This window comes from Haemaphysalis longicornis, unplaced genomic scaffold (genome assembly GCF_048455015.1).
Source record: "Haemaphysalis longicornis isolate Haplotype H1 unplaced genomic scaffold, Haemaphysalis longicornis Haplotype H1 scaffold_66, whole genome shotgun sequence".
Lineage (NCBI taxonomy): Eukaryota > Metazoa > Arthropoda > Arachnida > Ixodida > Ixodidae > Haemaphysalis > Haemaphysalis longicornis.
Genome location: NW_027526417.1, coordinates 1121346 through 1137672, shown reverse-complemented (window position 1 = coordinate 1137672; position 16327 = coordinate 1121346). Strand labels below are relative to the sequence as shown.

Below are 16327 nucleotides of genomic sequence, written 5' to 3'. Positions count from 1 at the left end.
CTGAAGGAATGCTGGCAACCATAACAGCCATGCAGTGTTGCGTTGCATTGAGGTTTTTTGGGAGGGGGGATAGATCGGTGAAAAGGACCCGGAACTTGGTCAACATACTGTTAACTGTATACGAGATGGAAAGAGGTTTTTTAGAAGCCTAAAACAATAATAAAGTGCAGTCTTTATGCAGTTCTTGAAACTGACTGAGCATTTTCTATATGTTTTACGCTTAGACACTGCATGGCGCCACCTTTCAGACCGTTTAGTGCCAAATTAAAATTATTTCCAGCAATGTAATTGCAAATTATTAGCGGTTATCCCACTACATAAAATCTGGCATTGGACATGAACTCTACAAAAATTGGCTGTCTCTTTAGTTGGGGGGGGGGGGGGGGCACTCTGTTGAACTTTGAACACCTCCCACCAGGGTCTGAGTGCACACGATTCTGCACAGTGCCAAAAGCAATTCCCAGTAGAACTGCTGCTGAGCTTCTCTCGACTTGCTGGCAACCAAATTGACTGCCGACCGTGCTCTACAGAGTAGCTTCTTCACAGGACTGTGTGCGTGGCTCCACTCTGCACAGTTTGTGTAGACTAGAGTGTACTAGAACTGTACCTTCTAGTACACTCTAGTATAGATGTATGGTAAACACTGCTCGATGACAGGCCTGACGAAAGACAAGCGCTGACAGGGCAAATGGCAGGTCATATTTTTATGTGTATTTAAATTTGTATTTAAACGTGCCAGAATTTCGGGGAAGTTTTTGGGTGGGGCAGTAGTCTATCAGCATTTCGCCCACGTATTCTTCCTCTGCTGTAGAGTCTCTTACAAATGGTGGAGAGGAGTCTGGCACTAGCCTCAGTGTGACTTGCTCAAGGCCTTGCAAGGGCGCAGAGTTCTGTTTCTTTCGCAATTGGCTTGGTTTGTGACATTCTAGTGAGGCAGGTAGGGCGAAGCCGTAGAAATTAAAGCACACTGTTGCAATGAGAAGCGAAATAATTTGCATTTTTTGTCCCCCTAATGCTGACTGGCTAGGCCAGACAGAAACACGTCTGACTTTTCTGCTATTTCAAGAATATGAGTGGCCAGAAAAGTCTGTGAAAGAAGAATGTCGTGGTGGTCAACGTGCAGCTGTTACAGGTGGGCAGTTTGTAATGGCAGACCAGCGGCTCTCAGTGGGGCTGGCCTTGATGCACGTACAACTGCCACGGAGTTCTCCGATAATGCTCTGCTGCCTGCCTGTGCCGTGCTCCACTCGCATGCGAGGACCGGTTAAGTATGTCCCGGCGTTTCACGAGGCCGATGACGCTGCAGTATGAACATCACGACTTCTTCGATATGCGTGCTCATGGGTCTTTGGCGATTGACGAGATTTGGGCTAAATTTAAAGCTGTTATTGCTCATTGGATGACCAATTTTGTTCTGCAGGTTGCGAAAGTAACAAAAGAACACAACCCTTGGATCACACGTGACATTATTCACATTAAACAGAAAATAAAAAGGCAAAGAAAATCTAACAAATCAAGCTCAGTCCATAAGTTTCAAGAAAAAATAAATTACTTGTCTCGGTCATTGTAGTTGGCATTGTAGTTCCAAAGAAAACTTCTGCAGCGCAACACTAAGTAAGTTTATAAGAGAGTCGCCCCAGAAGTTCTGGCAATATCTTGGTTCACAAAACAAACCCCCTACTGTCGTTTAAGCAGAGGAGAAATTAATTATAACTATTCAACACTTGCTTCCAGTCTGTCTTCACAGCTGGAAATGGTAAAAAACGCCGATTCTGTTTCAGGTTAAAAACCTAAGTACTTTAAGCTTGCCTCAATTGTCTGAGCCAAGTTTTCTTTCACTTTTATTGAACATCGATGAAAAAAAAGGTAGTGGACCCGACAGGATTCCCAACGCATTTTTAAAGCACTACGCTGAACCAGTGTGTAAATATCTTTTTCTTATATTTTCCAAATCGCTTAAATATTGCCAGGTTCCATCAAAATGGGAAAGTGCAAAAATTCTTCCCATACACAAAAGTGGTGATTCGTCTTGTCCATCAAATTACAGACCAATTTCTATTGCATGTACTTCCTGCAAAATTCTTGAGCATATTAGTATTCTAAAGTCCCTTACCGAATACGTAGAAGAAAATGCAGTTCTCCATTCCAATCAGCACGGTTTTCATCGTGGCCTATCTACTGTCACACAACTGGTTGGGATCTTGCATGACCTTGCCAGTGGTAATCAATCGCAGGTCTTTCTAGATCTGTCAAAAGCTTTGGACCGTGTTTTCCATCCCAAACTGCAATGTCTCGAACTGTGAGAGAGCAGTATTTGTAAATAAAAATAAAAGAAACGCTGGCCAGTATCCTGGGCAACGGACCTATGACCAAGTGGTTCTAAAGCTATTTGACTGACCAGCACCAATTTGTTCAATGTGGTGCACATGTCTGAAAGCGTTCCAGTATTATCGGGAGTGCCCCAGGGTCCTGTTTTAGCCCCCGTGTTGTTTCTTCTTTTTGTTAACGACGTCGCTGCCGTAGTGGAAGTAAAAATCAGATTGTTCGCAGACGATTGTATCCTCTACCAGAGAATAGACAGCTGTCAGGATCAGCTAAAAAAAGGTCGAGGCCTGGTGTCAAGAGTGGCAAATGGAAATAAATACTGAGAAAACTGTCGCCATGTCAATAACAAAGGGAAAAAACGAAGGCAAATTTTTTGTATTCACTGGGAAAACGCTTCGCAACGTCGCCGCCTGCAAATATCTGGGCATCTTGATATCGTCTGACCTAAATTGGACTGCGCATGTCGAACATATTACACAGAAGGCTCTCAGCAAGTTATTTTTTCTTGAGCGAACCCTTTGACACCCCAAGCAAAACTTCTAGCGTATACCATGCTTATCTGTCCAATCCTCAAATGTGCGATTGTGGCCTGGTTCCCTTTCACAAACAAAAATTTAGGCGCGCTTGAAAGAGTACAACGTAAGGCAGTTCGTTTTATCTATAATCATTATAGGCATACCGATTCATCTACTGCTTTTTTGCAAAGAGCCCATCTGCCCACCCTGGCGAGCCAAGCTTCATAGTTTGGGATTTTTATATCTGGTGTTACACAACTCAGTGAAAAACTGTAGGCGCCAAACGAAACAAGCATTGCCACACTTGTGATGGGTATCCCTTCAAGAACAATGTTTTTGGTCACTCCTTTTTCCACGAGTCATAAGCGCCTGGAATGCATTGCACCCCACTGTGTTGACACAGCCGACAGTTGACAAATTTGTTATTCAAGCCTTGATTTATGTAGCCTTGATTTCTTGAGTTGACGATGTCGCAAGTTTTAACTCTGTGCCTGTGCAATTACTTTTTTGTATTTGTTTTTATTATGCTGTGTCATTTGCCCAGCAATTGAACCAATGTTTATATTCATGACGATTCTTCGCCTTTCACTGTGCCGAATTTTGCACTACGTCCGTGATACATGCTTTAAATTCCAAGTACTTGCAACGTGTATTTTTAGTCTGTATATTGTTTGTGTTTACAATGTGACTCCACTCTTGTAATAATCCCATAACGGGATTGACAGTATCCTGAAATAAATAAGTAATAATTTATTGTATCGGAATAAGGCAGGCAAGATTCAGTGTGCTTGTGGGAGGTGTTGCAAAAGAATGCCCATCAGTATCGCAGGCAAAAAATATTCGTGTAAAGAAAATAGAAGAAAATAGGCATTGTTTCGCTCTCTAGGCGCCTTACGTGTCACAAGAATCCCTGTGGTTTGTGTGTCTCTAAATGGCGGTGGCGGCAGCTGGGGGGACTCGGACGGATGAGGGATGACTGAGCCCTTCCTTCTTGCCCTTTCAGGAGGAGCCACAGCTCGTCCACCAGGGGCGCACCAGGCCTGGACTGCAGGGGCCATGCAGACCAGTTTGGTTCACTCGAGAGAGCGCCTCGCTAGAGCCGTACTGACAGCACCAACTTTGCTCAAAGAAACCGTATAGTTGGGAAAAAAGGCAAGGGCCATGCGACCCACTAGCTTGAACCAGCCAGCTCTGCGATTGGCTGAGGCTGGCAAAAGCAAACACAAATAAGCTTGCCTGTTTGCACTTCCCTTTGTTCTTGTGACGTCATTGCAGACGTCACGAAAACACACCATTCGGTGGGGGAATCAAAATTCTAACTCTATCGATTAAGCATCGTTTGCTTCTGGACAAGCACTGGGCGCAGTGTAGAGCAAAGTACTTTGCATGGCAGGCTTGCTGCTTCCTGCCGCAGCCACTGCCAGCCGCCGTCTCTCGAGCAGTGGCGGCCGTGGACGTCGGGAGGGACGTGAAAAACAAACTGGCCAGCGAGCTGGCAGGCAAGGCAGCCCTGCTATCCAGTTTTGTGCCATGCCAACTTGAGATGCTCAGCTGGCCTCGGGCGTGTGTGTGCGCTCGTTGGGGCTCTCGCCCCTGGTCGCCCCCGTGGGTGTTGGACATGTGTGCAGTGTGAGCGTGTTTGGGGCAGGAGCGAAGTTGGTGGAGCATGACTTCTGAACAATGGCTCATCCGGGAGTTGACAAAATGTTGCACAACAGCTTTTCAGTGTTGAACCTGGCCCTGGTGTCCCAGCGGTTATACGTGGCTTGTCTGCTGCTGACAAAATGTTTTGTGGCTTGCAAACTCGATGGACCAGATTTAGGGGGAGCCCCGTGGGTGGAGTGGATGCCTCGCCAGCAATGCTGGACACTTCGCAGTTGCGGGCAATTCACGGGAGTGGAACAGGGGGGCACTGCACTCTTGTCTGCGACCAAAACTCGGCTGTTGCCAAAGTTTCCGTAATTTTCAAAAGTGGGGATCCAAATGACATGAACAATTACCGACCGATTTCAGTTCTACCCATTTTTTCAAAAGTAATAGAACAGGTAATCAATACTCGAATCTTAAGCTTCTGTAAAACTAACCATATCATCGCCGAACAACAGTATGGCTTCCAAAAACAAAAATCAACTGAAATGGCAATACTAAATATAAAAGACAAAATTATTGATAACATTGAACAAAAATTATTTACTATAGGAGTGTTTCTAGATTTTAAAAAGGCTTTCGATTCTATTAAACACGATATTTTGTTTCAGAAACTTGAGACATACGGAATCAGGGGAACCTGTCTCAGTCTAATCAAGAGTTACTTACATAATTGCCTTCAATACACAGAAATTAGTCACGCCAGGTCCAACTTTGGACAAATTAAGTACGGTGTTCCACAAGGATCTATTCTCGGCCCGCTGTTATTTTTATTATATATAAATGACATTGTTAACTTGCCTTTCACCCCGGATATAATACTGTATGCAGATGATACAAACGTCTTTTTTTCTGGCAGAGACCTGGCTCTGCTAGAAAGACAAACAAATTTATGGCTTGAAAATTTGTCAATTTGGCTGAATACAAATAAACTGAATTTAAACACAAGAAAAACAAAATATATGATTTTTCGAGCTTACAACAAACGTTTAGGGCAACAGGTTCTCCTCAATTTCAGAGGCGAATGTATTGAACAAGTTAGTTCACACAAATTTCTTGGTATTGTGTTCAATGAAAATTTGGGTTGGTCTCCACATATTGACAAACTTAGAACGGATATATCCCGGTGCATTGGTATTATTTATAAGATGAAATATTTACTACCAGCTTGGTTAAAAAGGCAACTGTACTACAGTCTAGTACATTCTCGCCTTAACTACTGCCTTCTAGTGTGGGGTTCAACAGGGAAAACAAACATAGAAAACCTATACCGGCTCCAAAAAAAAGTCTTACGCATAATTGAAAATGCACCCTACTTCAGCCACAGTTCTCCATTATTTAAGAAACATCGGGTATTGACAATTATGAACATTCTAAATAAAAAACTCTCTTTAACTATTTATCACCAGATAAAGACAGACTCTAATGACTTTTACAGAAAATACACGTCACGAACACATGAATATGGGTTTAGGCAGGTAATATATACAAAGCCAAAAACTCGCACAAACTACGGGCACCAGAAATTGAGCTACCAGATTCCTAACATTTTAAACAGTCACCCCGCAATTTTAACCATGGCACAAGATGCTAAATCTGAACAAGGATTTAAGAGGAAATTAGACATGTACCTTTTGGAATTACAGTAAAAAACGTGTATTTTAACTCTTTGTTTCTTTTAGAAACTTTGAGGTATTTTTTTTTCCGCTGTATGAAATCTTGTACTGTATTATTGTTTGTTTATGAAAACTGAGAACTTTTTTTTGTTCTTTCTTGCTGTGAATTCTTGAATTCTACTCATTGTTTCCTGAAATCCGAGAGCTCATGTGTATGTTTTTTTCCTAGTGGAATTGTCATTGTAATTATTGTCTTTCTGTAAACTGAAAGCTGATTTTCTATGTGTTAATTGTGTGCATTATTTTGTTAATTTTTATTGTCACAAAGTACGTGCCATTTCCTGCAGAGTCGTGCCAACACGTGGGGGGGAGGAAGGGGGACGTCACCTTGTCAGGCTTTTTTTTTTTTTTTCCTGTAGCCTTTTTGACCGTCCCCTCGACAATTGTATAGCCAGTCTTGTACATGTTGTCGCAATAAACTTTCAACTTTCAAGTTTGCGATCAGGGCCCGTTGGTGAGCGTGGGTCCTGTGGCTTGCCTGCAGTGGCTGGTGGCTGGGCGCAGCCGCCCAGGCGGGCGGTCCACTACGCCTCGGGCCTCCACGAGCGGCCGGTGCGGCCTGCAGCAGGCGGCGGCCTGAAGGCCTACCGGTGCCCCGTGTGCCCCAAGACGTACGCGCTGCAGGGACACTTCTTGCGCCACGTCAGCTTCGCCCACCGATAGGCTGCCGCCAGGACTGCCTGTGTGCTGCCTTCGTGGGGTGCTTGAGCAGAGGGGCGTCCTTTGCAGCCTCCCCCGACAATGCCTTTCCCGGAGGAGAGCGCTTGCTCACCGCCCGGTGCTGCTGGGGCACTCCAGCTGCCTACCCCCGACGGCCTGCGTGTCGTGTGGCGATGCTGACTGTCCAGTGGGCGCCGCTAAACTTGTTGGCTCTCCAGCCAGCTTGCTGTTGCCTGGTGCGGAGAGTGGGCTGTGCAACTTGGCATCTCAACGGGCTGCAGTGTTCGTTTCTCAGAAGCGGGTGAACGTTTTTGAAGTGGGAAGGCGGATGATGTCAAATACCTTGGCCTCTCCTTCTCCACTAATCTAACCTGGAACAAACTTGCTAGTACCATGTCCGTTTGGGCCATGAAGGCAGAATACAAGTTTGGTTCACATTGGAAAAGTGCGGCTCTGTCCTGATATTTTATCGCAAACTCGAAGTTGAGGCAATAAAGGAAACAGTGGCGATTCCCCAGGCCTTTTCTCCCAGGCGTTGCGGAATCTTGTCTGTGCGGTTGGTGGCCATCGACCAGAGCCACTGCCAAGAAACAGGACTGCGCGTTTGCAGTGTGGCCTCTGGTTCCATTTGATCGTAGCAGCACTCAAATGCTAGGGTGCAGTTTTTAGCGCTGGCCCATATTGTGTCACTGTAGCAGGAAATGGGAAAGTTGAGCATTGCTTGCCATCTTCTTTGGTGGCCAGAGTGGAGCCGAGGAGCCAAGTCTCGTTCTTTCAAATCGGATGTGTTCTCTTTGCGGCCCCTCTGATTAACTATTGCCAGCAGGTTCAAGCGATACGAACATGCGCCCCATGTTGGAATGCACTGCTGTTGCTGCACGGGATTCGCACGCCAAGGCAGTTCCAACTGTTCGGCAGGGCAGAATCAGTTCACAACTCTTAGCGGGTGTTGGCCCTCTAATTCCTTGCTCAAATGGCTGAGCAAATAAGAGAATACGGGAGTGCTGCTCCTTGCGATGTTTGTACGACTCCTGTTGCTGATTTTTGGTGCGAGGTTTTCTCATCCCCCTGCCCCTCCTTTTCTGTGGTGCAGTGCTCGTGATTGCGATCTCTCACGACGTGTGTGTCCGTTTCCTTATGAGAGCCGTCGTTTCTGCTGTCCCTCCCACCCGTTTTCTGTGCCACCCACATTGGTCGATGTGCAGTGTTGCGAATAAAAGGAGTACAGCTGCGAAAGGGGCCGGCGTCCTTACTGGCCCGGGGGGGGCAGCAGCAGAGCTGGGGCGCGCTGTGCTGTGCCCAAGAGGCTTGCCACTGGACGATGCCAGGCACGGCACTGCAGCAGGGTCTGTTGATTGGCAGGGCTGCTGGGGGGCCTGCTTGCTGTGTCCTTTGCCTCCAGCACCTCTGTGTGCACACCCCGGCTGGCTTGAGCTGGCTCTGCAGTGCTCCACTGCGGCACGCACCGGGGGTGGGCACCGAGTGCCCCGCCAAGAGTGTCGGCTAGACAAGTGTGTAATAGGGAAGTCCTTGTAGCAGTGCAAATGTAGGAATTTGGCACCTTCAGGATTGATGAGGAAGAATGGAGAAAATTAAACGAGCAGTGAAAACGCATCGCATGAAGCGCACGTAATGCATTTGTATAGTAGGAAAGCCAACTTTCAATCTCACACGCATTGCTCGACGATTCTTGAAATTTCTGTGCCATTCGTTCCCCCTCCTTTTTTTTGGATTCGTGGTATTAGCACTCGCTTGAGATACAGAAGTTGTCCTCCAGCAAGAGCCCGACAGTGCATTGTCACTGCTGGTATTTCATAGTGGACTCATCTCTGCATGCATCAGACTTGCAGCACTTGTATTGTTTACCATGTTGCCTTAAATTAAATGTGACCCGAACCCGCCGCGGTGGCTCAGTGGCTAAGGCGTTGCGCTCCTGAGCACGAGGTCGCGGGTTGGATACCCGGCCGCGGCGGCCGCTTTTCTGATGGAGGCGAAAAGCAAAAATGCCCGTGTGTACGAGATTTCGGCGCACCTTAAAGAACCTCAGGTGGTCAAAGTTAATCCGGAGCCCTCCACCACGGCGCGCCTCATCGCCTGCATTGCGTCGGCACGTTAAACCTCACAATCAATCAAATGTGACCCGAGTCTTGCTGAAAGAGTGGTGGTGGTTGCGTTCTTGAAGTTGAGGGGGAGGACAGGCGCTAGCTTTGGCACTTTGTGTGGCGTGAGAAGTTTGGGAAATGTCATTGTGGCATGAAAAAAAGGGCCACAGCTGCTGTGCTGTCTTGTCCTGTTCTGTTGCCTTTTTAGTAGAGCTGTCTGTACGAATGCAGTGGTTTCAACTCGAATGGCATTCTAATGGCGGCGTAGAATAGTAGCAAAAAATAGGAATATTGTGTCGGATGGTATAATTTTCCCCATAGGTTGGAAGAAACTTGCCAGAAAACAAGAAACTAGCCTCAAAATGTGTGTTTGTTGATCCGAGGTTGCCTTCCATGCTAAGGTAACCTCGGGTACGGACTTTTGCACTTCGGATGGGTTCAGGTATTCAATAAAAGGGACCAATTTTCTTGCTACTATTTCAGTGCACGGTTTGAACTGAATTCAAGTTGTTTTCAGCCCCACACACGGATAAACAGGCTGCCGTCAGTGTCTGATGAAGGTTCGTGTTGTTGTGGCCAACAGCGTGCCGTGTGCAGTTACGCCTGGACGTAACGCTCCTGGATTCGGCGACGCTTCTCCTCTCCCCCTTGCTGAATGAAGCCCATGTGTTTGCGGCCTCTGTGTAAGAAAGGCCGTTAACCTTGACTTGGCAGAGTATCTAAGCTGATCACTGTTACTGAATAATTGGCTGGAGACATGCACTAATTTAGTGAATATCAGCACACTGTTAGAAGGTACGAAAGAGTCTAGAGTCACCTAAAAACGAAATTAGTCCCGATGATGGTTATGAAAGAAGCAGCCAGCGCCATCCCGTGGCTAACGTCGCAGCCACTTTTGGCTTTGCTTGTGTAGCGTGGCGTCACACCAAGAACAACCACGTTTCCCTTGTCTTCGCCTGCACCGCAAAATGAAGTGCGTCTCCACGTGCGAGTGCGGTTCGTCAGGGATGAGTTCTGCTGCCAGGAAACGAATGGGAGGAGTGCCTTTTCGAGACACGCTCAGACGTTGTCGTCTCCACCGGCGAGGGGAGTGTCGTCGCCCGGTGCACTAGCCCAGCCAGCACCCTCGCAACAATTTTGAGTGCGGGACAGAGCATCCAGTTCTCTGAAAGGCGACCTCTGAGCATACGTTTTGTTCTCGAAACATACTGAGACACCGAAACGAGTCAAAAGGCAGAAGTGATAGTAAAGTTACTTTTGTGAATACAGGGTGTAAGTGACATTGTTTATTTGGAGCGCCATGTAGTGCCTAAGCTCTTGCGGAAGCAGCAGGCGCATCTCTCGCACTTTTTCACTGTGGCATAAATCCTTGAAGCGCGAGTTCACCTTCACTGATGTCCAGCATTTTGGCTTTGTTTCCACTTCATTCCCACAAGCCGTAACTCAAAACCTGCCTGTAACGAAAAATTGCAAACATTCGTCAACTTTGTTACATCCAGGTTTAACTGCACTAGCACCCACTGGCCCCCATGGTATTCAATGTGGCCTAGTACTGTTGGTACCGTGTTGTTGGTGTGGTGGTTACAGGCAGAGAGCTGGCCACGGAGGAGGAGTGCCGACTTCACTCTCTCTGACGGGCCCTTAATGACCCTCACTCGCGGAGCACAGGGTAGATGGCGCGGCGAATGGGCGCTGTTGACCACCGTTCACCCGGCCGGGCGCAAATGTGGGACCTTTGTCGTCTGCTTCAGTGACGCTTGTTTTGGGCCTGTTTTGGCGCAGCTTTGCGTCCGTTGATGAGCATGTTCGACGGCACCTCCTTGGTAACCGCTACCCCGTGGAGTGAAGCTGTCGTATGGCAAAGATACCCCAAGGATTGGTTTGCAGGGTGGGAAAACGAAATGCAGAGATCGCATACAGACACCTGGCCACCAGGAAGCGCTACCATTTCCGCACTGTGTGCCACGAACGGGAGTATGGCCCGTAAATTGGTGAATAAAATTCGGGTTCTACATTTATCACAAAAGCAGACAGAAGCCAACTAGTTCTGACAAACAGCGATTTTTAAAGTGCCCTCTACTTTTTTGCCATTTGTAAATTATACTTACTGGTTCAAACTCGGTACGAATGCTGACCAGTCAGCATCTCTGCTCGTGTCGCGCGGGGGTGTAGCCCGAGCCTCTTTTCTTCTCTTTTGGAACTGCATACGGCAGTACGCCAACTGCATTGTGCGTAGTGCACACCACACTACTGTGTAGTGCACTGCGCCCCCGAGAACCACATCCAAATAGTCGAAAGCAGCTTACTCCTTGCTGTAGAACACACGTGAAACGCGAAGTGCTGCTTGAAAAATGATGATTGGGGCTGGGTGCTTCAGAAGGCAACATTGTTTTAAATCGCCTTAACTATTTGAATTGCATGAACAACCGCTCCTTCCATAGGTTCAGACCACTTGGAGAGCAATTACGATAAAACCATGGCTGGGCACGCTGGGGGGCGCTTCAAGAAATCTTTGCGTATCGTGGTTCCACTGCACTTGCCCCCTCCTCATCCCTCTCCAACGTGTGAATACTTCTTTATCGGTTGTCCAGCTGTTGAAGGAGCCATGAAGAGAAAATACGGCTTCGTTTAATTTGAAAGAACTGGGATTCAGTGTCCACTCAGCTCCATTACAGCCACAAAAGATGTTTTTTTTAACGAAGAAAAAGCAAGAAGTATTTAAAAACTTCCAAATTTTGCGCCACAGTGATGTGTTATGAGCGAGAATGACGTCATACGGGCCAACAATAAAACAATTTTCAGTGCATTAACTGCACGTTAGCATTCAAGTGATGCGGTCCAATGGAACTAGAGGCCCCATTACAGACGTCCAGTCATGTGTTGTCGCGACAGGTCAGTTAGGCGGCCGCCAATCGCACAAACAAGGTTCCGTGACGTCATAGAAAAGTTGCGGGAAATTGGCTAGGGGGTCGCGACTGCTTCACACGTTTTCTTTAATATCTCCGTCATTTGTTCGAAGATTGCGATGATATTGGTATCATTGTTGTCGGGACTAAGCAGTCTTTCTAATAAACCCAACTTGTATTTTGTCTTCATGGCTCCTTTAATTATGACATGCAGGTATACGACATGCAGGGGGCAGACTTCCTTCGATGCCACCATTAATGATAGCGACAGGTGTGGATTTAAGCACGTTACAAATTTAATTTGAAATTAATTTATTTCAATTGAATTTAATTTTTAAAAAATACTCACACACTTCATATGACTGAATATAGGCCATTATCTGGCTTGCCTCTGTATTCTGGAACAACTTTATTTTCACGAACCAGGTCATCAGAACACGTTGCTCGGCAATGCATTTGATGTTATCCGCTGACGGCATCGACAAGATTACATGGCCGCACAGTGAGAGTGAACATCGGCCCCCAAGTAACGGCACCGGTTAAAATAGGGATAGCGCTCGGAATTCTTTGGTCGCTTAATCACGGCTGGAACATTGCAGCAAATGCCGGCACCGTGGTTGGTGGGTGCAGGCCGCTTCTCGGTGATGCAAAGATTGTGTTCAGGCATGTGCGGCAGTTGACGAGGGAAGTAGCTGAAGCGTTCGAGATAACCCAGAGAGGGGATGGTTGAGTCAGTCAGGCGTCTGTTGCTTTACGCGAGAAAGAGATTGCATATCTTGGTAGTTTCCGAGTTGTACACCATGCGGCAGTTTTTGTGGGTTCTTTATTGTTGTTTGTGGTTTTCGGCTTGCTATAGGAGACGCATGCGTGGTCTGGTGGCTGGGAGGGCATATGTTCTTCGTCTTTCATGATTAAACTTTAGTTGCGAGTAAGCGCTCGTCCTGCGTTCCCCCCTTTGTTTGTCTCGCGTTTTTTCAGTGTTGCGCTTTTCGAAGGTTTAAAAATGCAATTTCACCAACTATTCTGCTGCAGATGAACTTGTCTTGGTGGCACTGGCGCCTGTGGCAGTAGTGAGGAAGGAATGTGCTGACACTTGCGATTCTTGCGGCGCAGGCGACGGGCGAGGCGCAGCACAGCAGGCCACAGCGGCCGTGCATGCACAGTGCACCTGTCCCTGGCGGGGCCCGGCTTTGGGCGTGACCCTGGAAAGGAGGACCGAGTGGTGAAGCTCCAGCGGGTGCAAGGTGACCAGCAGAGAAGGGGGAAGAAAAGGTGGCAGCGTCCAGGATGGCGTGTGACGTCGCTCCCGTGCGTGCTGCCACCCCTGGGGCTGCTTGGGAAGCGCCCACAGCCAGCCCGGAGGAGGACCCGAGTGAGAGGCGCTCTTTCTGGGGCCACTCGAGCGTGCTGCAAATTTTGCTGTCTGTCTGTCCCTCCAAGAGAGAGCACCGTTCTTCAACGAGAGCTCTGGGCAGGCCAGATCTGGTGGCACACTAGCACTCGCCCACATGGTTGACCGAGACATGGATGCCCTTTTCTGGTGGGGCAAGCAACACTGGGTCGTGCGTTGTTGGGCACGCTGCGTTTCCCTGTCCGCTGACAGCAGAGTTGTTCTTCTGGTGCGCATGCATGGGCCGTTGCTGTATTCCACGGAGAATGAACGGCTACTCCTGCCTCCCTTGTTCTCTCAATCAGGTCAATGCAAGGGCCCCTTCTGAACTGTCCGTGTTGTGTCCCATCGTGCAATCACCCATGGTCGGCAGACACCCTTGGGCGTATCTGTTGTCCACAAAGACAGCTGCTGACAAGGTTACGGGCATTGCTGTTGACTGCACGTGCAATGGACAACACCACGGAGGGAACTATTTGGAGGCCAGAAAAAAATAAGGTCCGAGTGGTGTGAGCACGCGGGGCCTGTGATCGCTGCCAGTGGTGCAGCCTGTCTGGCCGTGAGCCCCAGTTGGGGGGGCAGCTCCTCTCGTGCTTCAAAGCACTTGTGGGCTTGCTCTCTCTCCACGGTGGGCCGTGGCACAGTGGCAGGGAAACGAGAGCGTTATCCCTCTCGTAGCAAGCAGAGCACTGTCTGTCGTTGGGCACGATGGGAAACGGCTTTGGAGTTGTCCTCCAGTCTGTGTGCCTGAAGCGGCAGGGTTCACCGAGTTTCATCATTGTTGCAGACCCGTTTGTGTAATTAATCTCTGACCTTGCGAGGCAAGCAAGCGACGGCTGCCTTGTGAGTGGTTGCTTCTCGCAGGCCCAAGGACGCTGCCCCTCCAGTTGGGTGCCACTCGACCAGGCGGCACAGGGCTGCCACCGGCCAGCTGGGGATTTCAACATCACCCCTGTTAGACAGTTTTCTGTGCAGCCCCTGTGCACACTACAAGGGCTCGCACCATTCCTGCGCTGTGGAACCAAGCACGGTTGAGAAGTTGCATCCTTGGGTTGCATCTGGTGATCCCGTGGGAGCCTGCGCTGCTGGGTGAAGTCAGTCGATTCTCCTGTGACATTACAGCGTGGTCTGCATGTTTCTCTCTGTCACAGCTGTGGCTCTTGTGGCTTGCTGTCAGTGACAAAGGACCTTTTTGCACCCATTTTGTGTGATTTCCCAACCACGTTGCGTCGGAATGTCAAGAAATTCTTCCTGCTGTATCGAGGCCACAGGTTTGAGTGGGCAAGAAGTTGTGTAGAACTTGTTGCTTTGCTTTGTTGATGACATTGTTGTATGGCTACAGGAAAGACAGTGACAGGCTGATGATTGAGCGGAATTCTGTTTGCGAGTGGCCATGAGGGAGCCTGCACTGGCTGCATGCAGGAGCTTTTTCCTCGGCACCATCCACTTATTCTTTCTCCCCTTCTTCTCATGGCAATGTATTGCGGTTAACTGTTTAGAAGTTCCATGGTGTGCTTGGCTCCACGTTTTGTGCGACCGCCATGCAAGCGGTTTTAGCATATTTTGTGTCCGCCTGGTGTTGCACCGTATTTGCTGGACTGTTTTCGAGCGTCTTGCTAGCATTTCGAAGCCTCATTGGTCTCCTGGAGAGTTGCCTCAGTGTGAAAAATATTTGAAGCTGAGACGAAATCGCTGCGGGCCTGCTCTTGTGCTCCTGCAGTGAGTGGCGTGGCACCAGCACGACTGCGCGTACAGGCAGAAGGAGTGAAGCGGACCCAGCCTCGTGCTGCTGGCTGCACAGTGGCACGCACTTGGAGCTGAAGGAGGGGGCCGAGGGGGGGGCCCCGTCACTGGCATGCGCGGTGCCTGGCTCCCCAGCTGGGCTTCTGGTGGGCTCCAAGCTGCACTGTGGCTCTTCCGATTATGGGAGAATCCCACTGGCACGACCTTAACGTGGGGCCCTGTTTCAGCTCGCTGGGAGCAGCTCTGTGGCGAGCGTTCCTGGAAAGCCTGTGGAATGTGATGAGTGGAACCACTGGCCGTAATTGTTTGAGCTAGTAATACACTGCCAAATGCGCAGTGGCTTTTTCATTTTTAATTCCGGCCAGAAAACTCTGGTGGAGGATGGGGTTGTGTGCAGCTGTGCGACTGGCACCAGGAGCACTTTCACTTGACTAACAAGAGGTGCGTTTATGCACTGATGTTTGCGGCACACCGGCCCGTGTGCTAAGGTTGGCCAAGCTGCACCAGAGCAAAATTGCCCCTGCCTACACTGTGGCTCGCACGGTGCAGCCCGGCCAGTGCAGCCACACCGACTGCCGTGAAATGAACGCAGCGAAAGAGGAGCAAGCAGGCTGGCTGGTGAGGTGCATTGGGCATGTTCAGGGTGCTTTGCGCCAGATAGAGGCGTGTCGAAGTCCCCCTGACGACAGGGCCCCACATTGGCCGGTGTAGCGTGGCCATGCTGCACGCAGAGTGCCCATGCAGCTCACGCAGCAGGAAGTTTCTTCCTTGGAAAGGACGAACCGACTTTGTGGGCTCAGTCGCGTACGAGGAGCAAACCAAGGGAAAAGCGTGCACAGAGGGCGAGGGGCTTTCGCGGCTTCTTCGGGAACAAGTGTGAGCTGATGCTGCTTTGCTACCGCCACTGCAGCAAAAGTGCACCTGGAGGGAGGAGTCGGGGCCAGCTGACTTCCTTCTGCAGTGGCCAGTGGGTTTGGATTGAAGGACAGTTCCAATGGAGGATCCGAATGGCATGAAGGTAGTCACGCAAGGATTGAGTCTGCAAAAGAGAAGAAGGTGGAAGACACTCGAGAGGTTTTAGGAGAACCTTGAGTGGAACCGGAACGGAAAAACACTTTGCAAAAAAAAAAAAAAGAAATCGTGCTTTGTAGTGCCAAATTAGGTATTACGAATGGTCTCTTTCTTTTTTTTTGGTTTTGTGCTTGTGTAGCAGAACTTGACAGTCATTCTGTTCCAGTTGAGGGGCTTGATGCTTTGCCACCTTGGAAGCATCTTGTAGCTGGCTCTGTACACGTGCAAACTTGGTGGCATGTGGAACGTTGGCTTGTGTGCCTAATGCTTGGCTACACTGGTGCATACAAGT

The 16327-nt window shown here is 48.8% G+C and overlaps 1 protein-coding gene across 9 annotated transcripts in view; it reads left to right on the top strand.

The window, feature by feature from the left end:
- LOC144144205 (uncharacterized) overlaps positions 1–16327 on the top strand; it is a 91920-nt gene that overhangs the window by 32162 nt on the left and 43431 nt on the right. For 2 of the 9 annotated variants that reach the window (XM_077675570.1, XM_077675569.1), the window contains exon 2: positions 12945–13203. The exons of 5 other annotated variants lie outside the window; for them this stretch is intronic. In XM_077675570.1, coding sequence (XP_077531696.1) covers positions 13119–13203 — 85 coding nt within the window. In that variant the 5' untranslated portion in view covers positions 12945–13118. Of the gene's footprint in view, positions 1–3843; positions 3993–6647; positions 9162–12944; positions 13204–16327 lie in introns of those variants that run through there. 2 more of the 9 variants (XR_013317193.1, XR_013317194.1) reach the window with 2 other exon arrangements.